Raw genomic sequence first — 12,195 nt, 5'->3', positions numbered from 1 at the left:
ACAGGATTAGTTTAACATCAAAAGCTTAGTCATCTACAGCTAACTTGAGTGACTTGCTAAAAGAATATACCTCAAAGTGGATGATGATTTTTTTTTTTTTTTTTGGATAGACTTCTGTTTCTGAAAGTACTCATCTCCTGAAGGCAGAGAATGCTAGAGCAGCTGTATTTGGAAGCAAGAGATTCTAGAGCAAACCTCAAAGAAACAGGCAAAACACAAAAGCATTGGTGACCAGGTATTTATTGAGACAATACAAAGTGGTGGCATATCAATTATTAAAAATAGAATGCTGAATTTTTATTTAGTAGACAGGCCATCAGATTACTGTTTGTGGGTCACACCATACTATAAATGAAACTTAAAGGAAATATGCATACAATCTGAGATGAATTTTACCCAGGCAAGTACATGTTGATAAATTTTGGCCTTTGGCATAGAGGGGTGAGAAGTGGCAAGTACTTGAAATACTTGCCAGATTTTAGGAATACTGCCATTATTTAGGAATATTCTTTAAAAGGAAGAATAGCCTATTTTCATAGAGATAAGTATAGAAGAAAAATATTTAATACCCATGCTCCCATCAAAAAGCCCTTTATCCCCAAGTAGCAACAATTTTTCAACTCCTGTCTTTGTTTTGCTGGAACTATTTATGCCTCCATACACCCAAGCAAGTTACTTAAGGGAAAAAATCCTTTTTTAAGAGTTGAAACAACTTTTATTGTCATTTGAAACAAATACTGAAGACTTCTACAAATTTAAACAAAATTCTCAAATATAATGCATTTTTTTTCAGTCCTAAATATTTGGCGAGAAATGAGGTGACTATTTAGGTAGAAAGCAGTAGCTTCTGAACCAATGTCACATGAGTATCACAGAAAGTATTGGCTTTCTCTCTTAGTCATGGATTTAAAAGCACATTGCTTGCCACCACTCACTCTCACCTGCCTCAGCCCAGCATACACATTTTTCTCAAGGTCCTGGGGCTACTCAAGCTGCTTTAGTAATGGGTAGGTTTTCTAGATGCCTAAATTATCTGCCTGTTTTGTCGTTTTATGTATGGTATGTTCATTGAAATTGTGTTCTCAGCATGACTTCTAATTTTTGTTCCTTTATTATCTTGTACAAGTGACGAATAATATTTATACTGTGAAGACAGCTTTCTTTTTGCCTTTTTAGGCTGTAGAGCTGCAGTATGAGGCTCTACACAGAAAAGTCAGCATTTCTATAAATGAAGTATAATAAAGTATACTGAAAATAGAGGGCTCCATCCCAAAAAACCTTCCCCATTTTGTCATTTATTTCCCCTCAAATTTGGAAATCCAAAATTTCCCTAAGTCATACATTCATAATCAGACTTGGATTTTCATGTAAAGGCAGACAGAGTAGGAATAATGTTTATTTTGTAGGGCTACATAGTTTAACTTGAATCCTGAGATAGCTCTAAATGCATCTATATAGATATTAATCTGAATCAACTGTGTATAGCAGATGTGTAATATTTTAATGTATAAAACTGGACTATGTATTTACTTTTGTTTTACTGTATAAGTAAAAATAGCCCAGGTAGTTAACCATCCAGTTATATGAGAGGAAAGTATACATTAAAGATGAATTCCACAGCTATATGTAAGAGTACATTTCAACTCGAATTCCCAATCCAGGACAAAGAGATGTGTTTATGTCAATAATGTATACACTACTAATCAGTTAAGTATGTAACCATTTATGTAACCAAGTATGTAACATTTCCTAATAATCTGCTTTAACAAAGTTAGTGGATAGTTTTGGTTTGTTTACTGTGAAGGGCCATAACACTTTATCTTCCCAGAAACGACAAGTGAATGATCTGTTTAGTAATTTAACATATTTAACTAACAGGCTTTCTGTGATGTTTTTTAAAATAATTTTATATTAAATCCATGGTTTATGAAATTTTACAATCAGAAGTATTAAGGACATTGTTAAGGTTTCTATAAACTGAAAATACATTTTAAATGTCAAAAAGACCCACTTTAAAAACTGATACAGTAATATAGCAATGTATTTATTATGACCAAAATAAAGCCTCCATTGATCCTGTAAGCACCTGAGATATGAACTGTTCAGTACAGCTTAGTGTTTTGGGGGGAAAAAATAGAGAAAATGCAGAAAATGCCTAAGAAAGAAAACTTTTAGTTCAGATATATCTCAGCACAGCTAACTGGGCCATCTAACAAAAGCACACACACAACTCAGCGACAGAATACACAGTATTACACATTTCCCTCAAAACGTCATCCCTGACAGACTGTACGTGAGCTGGCGGCCCTCAGAACCAAAGAACTTAGAACAGTGTCTAGACATGCTGCTCTTGTTAAAGAATAGTCCCTAATGGGAAGACTGCTAAGTATTTCATAGGCTACTATATTTAATCATGGAATGCCAGGATTACTGAACTCCTCGATGTTTCAAAAGTTATGGAGTATAATAAACTAAAACTAGTATGTGAATATCCTGTATATAAAGAGAAGTTACACTCAGAACACTGAAGAGCACTAATACTTCATGCTGTGCACATACTGGGAGTATTGTTTTACAGTAAATATGCCACAGTTTGATGGAACTAACTTTCCCCCACATATTTATAGTTCGATTTAGGGTACAGAAGACATCTGCACATGAATTTCAATTTAAATTTACAGTGAAAATTTACCCCCCCACCCCACCCCATTAAAAGCAATCACTAACTTACCTTTTTCTTAAAAAAAAAAAAATAAGATAGCAATATGACTTAATACTTTTTCATCATGCAATACTTATCCTGAAATACATGTGTACGCATTAAGAGTAGCTGTTAAGTCATCACTCCTGCAGTAAACTGCAGTACAGGTGTTAACATTTCAGATCAGGGAACTGCTCCGCTGGCCTCAACCTTGCCCTTGTAGTTAACTCACCACCTCCTGGGATGGGAGCTAAGTGGATTATAAAGTGTGTGTCCCCACTCCCTCCCGGCAAAAAGCAAAGAAAAAAATTTCCTCCAGACTGTTAAGTAAAAGAATAATGTGTTTACAAAACACAACTGGACGTATTCCATCATTTTGGGATAAACCAAAATAATTTAAAGTTTCATTTGGAGATTTCAAAGCTGAAAGTGTATTCAGCAAATTTTAACACCTTAGATCTTAAGTATATACTGTCTGTTGTTGATGATGACACCACTTGCTTTCTGTTCGATATACAAATTTTAACACTTGGACTCAACAGGTTTTTCTTCTGGAAAAGTTCTTTGGCATTCAGGTAACATCAATACTTTCAGCATAGTCACCTGCATCACACTGGATCGACTGCTTTAATTTCTAAATCAATTAATGTAACCCAGGGATACTGATGGCCTTGACACATAATTTAGTCTTGTCATTATTCCAGAGAATATGGAATTCACGGCTTTTGGGGGCATCATCTGACCCCATTTCTTTTTACTACAATGGTTCCGGCTACAATGTCATAGGCTGTTCGATTATGCTGAAAAAACAGCAGTGTGATGAAGGCAGGGAAAAAAGAAGCAATAGAAAAATTCTTGATCAAAGCTCGTATAGTGGACCTGGAGAAATTAAAGCCAAAAAAAAAGAAAAGAAAAATCATAGATTAGTAGACTATAAGTTCAAAATGTATTTCAAACATTCAAAGTATAATTGAGAGTTTTAACCTTTTATATCTAAATTACTTTCAAGTATGGCACCCCACTCCAGTACTCTTGCCTGGAAAATCCCATGGACGGGGGAGCCTGGTAGACTGCAGTCCATGGGGTCGCTAGGAGTTGGACACAACTGAGTGACTTCACTTTCACTTTTCACTTTCATGCATTAGAGAAGGAAATGGCAACCCACTCCAGTGTTCTTGCCTGGAGAATCCCAGGGACGGGGGAGCCTGGTGGGCTGCCGTCTGTGGGGTCACACAGAGTCGGACACGACTGAAGCGACTTAGCAGCAGCATTATTATGATCAAACCACCTGGGCCAGTTGTAAAGACTTCATAACATAAAATTAGACTTTAGAACTTTCAGATGAAAAGCAATAATGTCTGAGAATATGAGCTAACAGTTTACAGTATTTTCTAGTATTTTGCCAAAAGAACAGAGTAACTTCCCTTTACTACCTTTTCTATGGTCACTCACTACTTTTAATGTCTTTATTTTCTGTATGTTTTCACTATCTTCTAAACTGAGGAGGTTTAGTACAGTACTATTTTCTATCTTCTGTGGAGAGCACCAGCATTTCACATTAATGTACTGGTTTATCAACTCTCTTTGCGGGGTCCTGTGGTTTATTTTTGGCTGTGCTGTGGGATCTTAGTTCCCTGATAAGGAATTCTACCTGCACCCACCCCCTGCAGTGCAAGTGAGAAGTCTCAAACACTGGACCACCACAGAAGTCCCTGTTGTCCTGTGATTAAGGAAAGCTTTAAAAAGCTTTCAATAGGAGCTTAGAATGGGAAATTATTCTACTATCATTAGATTTTTACCTTTTAGTGCACTGAACAGTTACAGAATAGCACAGCAGCTGAATGTGGGCTCTGAATCCAGACTGACTTGGTTTTAGGTTCATTTTCTACCAACTATTAGGTGTGTCCAAACAGTGCCTGGTTTACAGGGTGTTCAACAAATATTAGCCAATATTGATTCTCAGTAACAGTAGTAGCCCAAGATATGAGAATCACAAAAGTAAGGAAATTTTGAAGATATCAGCAAACCCCAGGCTTCTAAAGTCTCTCTATATTTCTTTATATAACCATCTGACTCTGAATCATTCTGGCAGCAATTCCAGTCTGAACCTTGTTTTGCTCAGCTGATGACCATCTACTCACCACCACAACTTCCATTATCACTATCTGTACACCACCCTTATGGCAGAAAGTGAAGAGGAACTAAAAAGCCTCTTGATGAAAGAGGAGAGTGAAAAAGTTGGCTTAAAGCTCAACATTCAGAAAACGAAGATCATGGCATCTGGTCCCATCACTTCATGGCAAATAGATGGGGAAACAGTGTCAGACTTTATTTTGGGGGGCTCCAAAATCACTGCAGTTGGTGACTGCAGCCATGAAATCAAAGACGCTTACTCCTTGGAAGGAAAGTTATGACCAACCTCAGTTTAGTTCAGTCGCTCAGTGGTGTCCAACTCTTTGTGACCCCATGAATTGCAGCATGCCAGGCCTCCCTGTCCATCACCAACTCCCAGAGTTCACTCAAACTCACGTCCATTGAGTCAGTGACGCCATCCAGCCATCTCATACTCTGTCATCCCCTTCTACTCCTGCCCCCAATCAATACCAGCATCAGAGTCTTTTCCAATGAGTCAACTCTTCGCATGAGGTGGCCAAAGTACTGGAGTTTCATCTTTAGCATCACTCCTTCCAAAGAACACCCAGGACTGATCTTTAGAATGGACTGGTTGGATCTCCTTGCAGTCCAAGGGACTCTCAAGAGTCTTCTCCAACACCACAGTTCAAAAGCATCAATTCTTCAGCACTCAGCTTTCTTCACAGTCCAACTCTCATATCCATACATGACTACTGGAAAAACCATAGCCTTGACTACCAGATCACCTGACTGGCCTCTTGAGAAACCTATATGCAGGTCAGGAAGCAACAGTTAGGACTGGACATGGAACAACAGACTGGCTCCAAATAGGAAAAGGAGTATGTCAATACTGTCACCCTGGTTATTTAACTTATATGCAGAGTACATCATGAGAAACGCTGGACTGGAAGAAGCACAAGCTGGATCAAGATTGCCGGGAGAAATATCAATAACCTCAGATGACCAACCTAGGTAGCATATTAAAAAGCAGAGATACTACTTTGCCAACAAAGGTCCATCTAGTCAAGGCTATGGTTTTTCCAGTGGTCATGTATGGATGTGAGAGTTGGGACTGTGAAGAAAGCTGAGCACCGAAGAATTGATGCTTTTGAATTGTGGTGCTGGAGAGGACTCTTGCGAGTCCCTTGGACTGCAAGGAGATCCAACCAGTCCATCCTAAAGGAGACTAGTCCTGGGTGTTTACTGGAAGGACTGATGCTGAGGCTGAAACTCCAGTACTTTGGCCACCTCATGCGAAGAGTTGACTCATTGGAAAAGACTCTGATGCTGGGAGGGATTGGGGGCAGGAGGAGAAGGGGACAACAGAGGATGAGATGGCTGGATGGCATCACCGACTGGATGCACATGAGTTTGGGTGAACTCTGGGAGTTGGTGATGGACAGGGAGGTCTAGTGTGCTGCGATTCATGCGGTCACAAAGAGTCGGACACAACTGACTGAGACCTTACCCCAGAGCCAGATGCCAACAGCTAGCCATGAATACTTTGAGTATTACAACCTCTTTCACTGAAAAGCAGGAGCATGTCAAAACTCCTATTGCCTATTTAAGATGGGGTACTCACAACTGTTACCAAAAGGAAGCTTCAAGGCAGAATAGTTAACTAAACTCCATAACTACTGACCTAGAGAACATAAACAAAGGTAGGCCTGGAGCACTGATACAGAGAGCAGCACACCCCAATCTTCTCATTATTGTGGCCTCCATAAAATGCTTACCCTTGAAGATGTGTATACTGAAAAGGAGTCAATAAATGTTATTGAAAAACATTCAAACTTTGTTTTAAACTTATTAAATGTAAGTCTATTATATGCCAAGAAGAACCAACATCCTAAAAACACTTTTTTAAGTAACATCATTTGATAACATTTAAGTACAGTAATTCATAAGCACATAGTAGATTAAGAAAAGAACTTACGTTGTAATGCTAACATTTGAGGACGGAATCACTAAAACCCGACTTGGTGCAATAAGCACTGATGTATCACATGTCACAACTCGAAGTCCTAGTAGGAACTTCCCTGGGGTAGCTCCACCTGCTCCCCAAATGCAAATTATCTAAGGAAAGAAGGATAACTGTAAAATAACTTAGTGGCTCAACTATACCAATATTCTTTTCCTGCCATATGGTTAATGTTCTAACATTTTCAAGTTGGAAGAATTCCATAGAAATACTTAAAGTTTAATCTTTTAATGCATTTCTGTAGGTCTCTAACATCCTCAAATACCACAAGATGTCTACTGCAGTTATTTCTCTATAAGCCATATTTTTCAGTAAGTTGGTTCTATGGGAAAACACACTACATGTTCCACAACCAACTTAAAATATTTTTGGACAAACGACTGAAATGTATTACCAAGAAATTTTAAAATTTCTCCGCTCAGAAAATTTTAACTTGAAAAGGTACTATGTTAAAATTTAGAAAAATGACATCTGACAAATACAAGATTAAAAATCTCCATTACAATATTTCTGTCTTGGGCTGATAATCTAAAATTATATTGTTAAATATTTGTTGAAGTCAGTAGCTTACCTCATAGAAACAAACTAATAATCTGTATATAAGTGCCACAACCATCATTTTCTGCAAGTCTTCCATTGATGTGTCTTCATCTATTTCTTCTATTATATAATGCATAGCAAACTTAGAGATATCCCTACAAAAAACAGTTTTGGGTTATAGAGAATGTGTTACCAGAGCAGTTGCACTGGTATTTTTTCATCAGGGTAAGCCATAAACTCTAACTGAAATCACAAACTAATCTTTTCTAATTATCTAGTTTCACAAAACATTATCTTATTCAACAAATAAGTAGCACTACCATGAGTAAGCGCTGTACTAGCTCTGGGGATAAAATGGCAAGTAATGAAGTGGGGAAAGGGTATAACAGAGAAGCACTGAGTACTTGGAAACACATACCAGGAACACATCTTAGTGGAGGCTTCGAAAAAATGACATTTAAGTTGAGATCTGAAGGATGAAAAGAAGTTGGCCCCGCCTAAGGGAAACATTTGAGAGAGCGGGACTAATGAGAGGACTTGGAGAGTACGATGGAAGCTACAGCCATTTCCGTGTGGCTCAAATGTGTGAGAAGTGAGTGAGGAGGAAATAAAGCATTCATGCTCAGTCATGTGCGACTCTGACCCTTCAGACTGCAGCATGCCAGGCTCCTCTGTCCATGGGAGTTTTCAGGCAAGAATACTGGAGTGGGCTGCCATGTCTTCCTCCAGGGGATCTTCCCGACCCAGGGGAAGGGTTGGGAAGATCCTGCATTACATGAAGAAGGGTCGGGAAGATCCTGCATTACATGAAGAAGGGTTGGGAAGATCCTGCATTCCCATGTCCTGCATTACAGGCAGACTCTACTGCTGAGCCATCGTGGAAGGAGTTTAAGAAACAAGGGTATCTGTTAAAACATATGAAGACATTAAGACTTATAATGACAATGAGAAACTACTGAAGGATTTTAAGGTGGCAGAGTGGCAGAATCAGAATTTATGAGATTAGATGTAAGACAGGACATGGTAAACTGAGATACCGGTTAGAAGACTTGTGTTACAATCCAAGCAAGTGATGATGTGACTGGGACCAGGGAGAAGCAATAATGATGAAAACTGAAATTCTGACAGAAATGAGTTAGTACTTGACTGGATGTGTAGGGCTAAGGGAGGGAGAGATATAATCATGGTAACCATTCAGGTTCCTGACAAAGGCCCTGAAATTGAACTATCAGGGTCTGAACTTAACTCTGTTTTTGTAAATTTACCTTTGTAAATTCTGGGCTTAACCTTTTTTAAGTCCAAATTTCAATCTCAATAAAATGGAGGTATTAATCTCTACTTAATAGTGGTAGCAAGCTTATGAATCCATACAGGAACCCCCCCTTGTGTCCAGTGGAGTCCATGCTTTCCCTGGAGTCCACCTTTTCACTGCAGGTGGTGCGGGTTACCCCACATGCTGTGTGGTGTGGCCAAAAAAAAATCCATACAAAGTCCAGCACGTACAAAGTGCTTACCAAGTGATAACTGCTATTATGACTATTATTCTGAAAGGAAGACTATTCAAATAAATGGCTCACTTTGCAATTCATTTAGAACTTGCCTGAAGTATATAGGCAGCCCCATTTGGAAATGGCATCTAGCTGATTATTAACAGTTTATGCCTTTGTCTTTAGGTACTCCACTCTGAAAACAATTATAAGAGAAAAATTTGTACCTAGCCTAAGAAAATACTGAATAAAATCAAACCAGGGTTGGGGATAGCTTTTACCTACTTTTATAGGTGAAATTCTCCCACATCTTGCAGTATTTGTTGTTTTTCTCTTTTGTGGTTATTTCTTAGAACCAACAAGAAAGTAAATCTGACAAAGTTCCTATAAAGAAATTGTTGACCCTGGCAAACAAGTTATCCACACAATCACTGGCAAGCATGGAAAAAAACTTAAAATAAGACCTCTAGACAGTAGACATTAAAACCTTCCTGCAAGTGGCCTTAACTTACTTTATTCCACTCAGGTGCATAATGCTTAAGACAATGGTCGCTTTTATAAAGAAGAGAATAAAGAAATCCACCATCTCTGCCATAAATCTGTGGGCCAAGGATGGAATAACATACTCTCTGCCTGTAAATTAAAAAAAAAAAGTTAAGAAAACTAATCGTTCCCTTGTAACCCAAGCTAGGCAATGAATGGGGAATGTAAAGTCAAGGTACAACTTACTGATAAAAAATTTGTATAACCTTGAAACAACTACTGGTATTGACTTCAATAGGGCATGTTATTAAAACACAGCAATGTTACTTCATAGCAATTTAAAGCTGTTTTTACCCCCTTAATGTTTAAAAATTATTTCACAGGTAAATTTCATTATTTAAAGTACTCAGTACATTTCACCAGGGATTCAAATGAGAACCCGAGTAATTACAAGCTTATGACAGAAAATTAAACCCTGTGCGGCTCATCTTACCCCTATTCATTTGTCTGGCTTTCTATGTATTTAACAAATTCAGTGATTAATAAGCTGCCATCCTAAATTCTGGATCAAATTCAGGCAACTTCTCATATTACCTGAATAAAATAAAAATAAACTAAAAGGTGTCAATTCAAAACATTCTAATATCCATACAGAAGTAAAGAGACAATACAATACAGACAATATACAGGATTAAGCCAAGGTTCATAATTCCATTTGAATTCATGAAAATCTCTCATCTCCGTCAGTTCCATTGTCGCTAATTTATAAAAGTTATCATATAAACTATAAATCCATCTCTGGATTATTACCAGCATTACCGGCCAACACCTCCCCTCCCCCCAAACCGGCTTTGCCATCGGAGAATTAAGCCTGGGTCCCACTCCAGAGAGTGGACAGCAAGGTAACAGCAAGTGGTTTGAGCAGCAAACATTTCTTTACGTTTGCAAGCGACTAGTCCGGGGAGTAAGGGAATGGATCCGGAGCGCCAGGTCTAAACGAAGAGGAAAGTGGGGCCTCGCTGGACACCCTGGGAACTGAGAGACGCGGCGAAACAACGGCGAATGGCAGCAGCAGCAGCGACAAGCGCAGGGCAGAGCCTGCGGGCTCCCGCCCCACACCTCCCACCCCAGCACGTGCCCCGAAGAGCCTCTCACCTGCCTGCCGCCCGGTCTCGCTCGGGGCTCGCGAAGCGGCGGCCGGTCCCACCCTCGTGGCCGCGGCTGCGCGGACCGGCGGCTGCAGGTGAGGGGCGCGGGCTGCCGGGCCGGCGACCGGAGCCGGGGTGGTGATACCGGCGGACGCCCCCGGCTCGGGCCCGGCTGCCGCGGCGCTTAGGAAGTAGAAGGGGTTGTAATAGCCCAGCTGGAGGGGCGGCGGCGCGGCTGCCGGGGAAGCGGCGGCGGCTCCGGCGGCCGGGAGGCAGCTGGGCGCGGGCGGCTGGGGGCTGCAGTAGGCGGGGAAGGCGGCCAGGCCGCTGTGCCAGGTGAGGTAGCCGCAGTAGGACTGCCACAGCCACTCGTGCACCTGCCGGGAGTACTCGCGGGCGCTCAGCCGCGCCGGCTTCTCCGGCGGGGCCGCGGCCTCGGACGCCTCACAGCTTGCCGGCTCCTGCAGCCCCGCGCTGGAGCCAGAGTCGGAGCCGGAGGCCGCCTCCCCGCGATTCTCGAGCTCGCGCGGCGGCTCCGATTTGTCAGCCGCGGCCGCGAGGCCCAAGGCTGGGGGCCGGCCCGGGGCCTGGGGTTCGGCCTGCGGGCCGTCCCGGGACAGTGGGGCGGCGGCGGCAGGAAGGCCTCTTAGGGAAGGAACGGACTCTTGGTTCCCTCCGCCGTCGTCCTGCCCGGGAGGGCGGCCTCTGGCTTCCTCTGGCCCCTCCGCCATCGTCGCCTCAGCGGCACCCTCGGCGGTCCTGTCACTGCGCCGTCTCCCTTCCCTACTGGCCCCTCCCCAACGGCCCGGGGGCCACCGCAGCAGCCGCTGGCGTCAACAATCCTCCACCGGAAGCGGAAACCCCGCCCCGTGGACGTCGCCGGGACGGAGCGGAGCAAGGAGGCGGGGCGTGGAGCCGCGCTCGGAGCTGCCAAGCTGGTTATGGTTGTTGAGGCGCTACTCAGCTGGGCGTTCTGGGATTATCGCTAGTTCAGCTCAACTATCACCCCTCCGCGCCCGCCACTGCCCCCACCTCCCACACACACCTCTTGTGGATTTTAACGAAGTTGAAGGCCCAAGGCTTCTCCAGATAGTCTCACGGGTTGTAGACTCCGGCTGCTCCTGGAGGAACAGCTGATGGAGGAGGAGGATTTCAGAGAGAGGTCCGGGGGTCAGCGCTGCCTTTTCCGTTTGCATCCGCGAGTTTTGGTCTTTAAGCACAGGACCTGTTACTTATTTCCGCCTGCATTCATTCCAGTTAACTGGTCCCTTCACCCATTTGTACTCAAGGTGATACAAGGCATATCCTCAGAGGTTAAGAAATTAATAACCAAACTAGGACCTATCAAGGTAGTATGGCTCAGCTGCAGCGATCTTGATTGTAAGAGAAAAGGGGTTATGTTGATTTAAGAGCTAGATTCTGTCCTTGTCCTGGAGCTAACCTGAGTGTGCAATATCTTACTTCCCACTGCTGCAGACACAGCCTGCCTCAGCAAAACTGTGCCTTTCCTCAGACTCGTTGTCTCAAACCTTTGGCGCCTGCCTTTCATTTTCTGTTCAGGAAAGGCCTTGTTCCTATCTTGGGGCTTTGGAACCTCCTCTGAGTGCCGTAGCCCAGGCATGATTTCCCCTTCCTCTGAACCATATATGGCACCTTAACGTATTTATATTTTAGTATGCCTTCTGAAGTCCTTAAGTTGGTTAAGTGATAGGTATATATCTT

The 12,195-nt window shown here is 42.2% G+C and overlaps 1 protein-coding gene across 1 annotated transcript; it reads right to left on the bottom strand.

Annotated features, from left to right (window-relative positions):
- FAM8A1 (family with sequence similarity 8 member A1) lies at positions 225–11,315 on the bottom strand. Its single transcript, XM_018038725.1, has 5 exons — positions 10,481–11,315; positions 9,355–9,475; positions 7,387–7,510; positions 6,771–6,910; positions 225–3,580 (listed from the first exon to the last, which is right to left on the bottom strand). Exons 1-5 carry the CDS (start codon positions 11,202–11,204, stop codon positions 3,436–3,438), a joined length of 1,254 nt encoding a protein of 417 aa, XP_017894214.1. The 5' UTR covers positions 11,205–11,315; the 3' UTR covers positions 225–3,435.

Source organism: Capra hircus, chromosome 23 (assembly GCF_001704415.2).
Source record: "Capra hircus breed San Clemente chromosome 23, ASM170441v1, whole genome shotgun sequence".
Classification (NCBI taxonomy): Eukaryota; Metazoa; Chordata; class Mammalia; order Artiodactyla; family Bovidae; genus Capra; species Capra hircus.
The sequence above is the reverse complement of the archived record's forward strand: the minus strand, read 5'-3'. Positions and strand labels throughout refer to the sequence as shown.

Bases quoted from the DNA above. Each gene is read 5' to 3' on its own strand.
- FAM8A1 (XM_018038725.1), bottom strand. From the start codon at position 11,204: ATGGCGGAGGGGCCAGAGGAAGCCAGAGGCCGCCCTCCCGGGCAGGAC. The intron at 9,476-10,480 runs GTGAGAGGCTCT...TTTAATTTACAG, and splicing joins CGAGACCGGGCGGCAGGCAG to GCAGAGAGTATGTTATTCCA. The intron at 3,581-6,770 runs GTAAGTTCTTTT...TAATTTCTCCAG, and splicing joins TCAAATGTTAGCATTACAAC to GTCCACTATACGAGCTTTGA.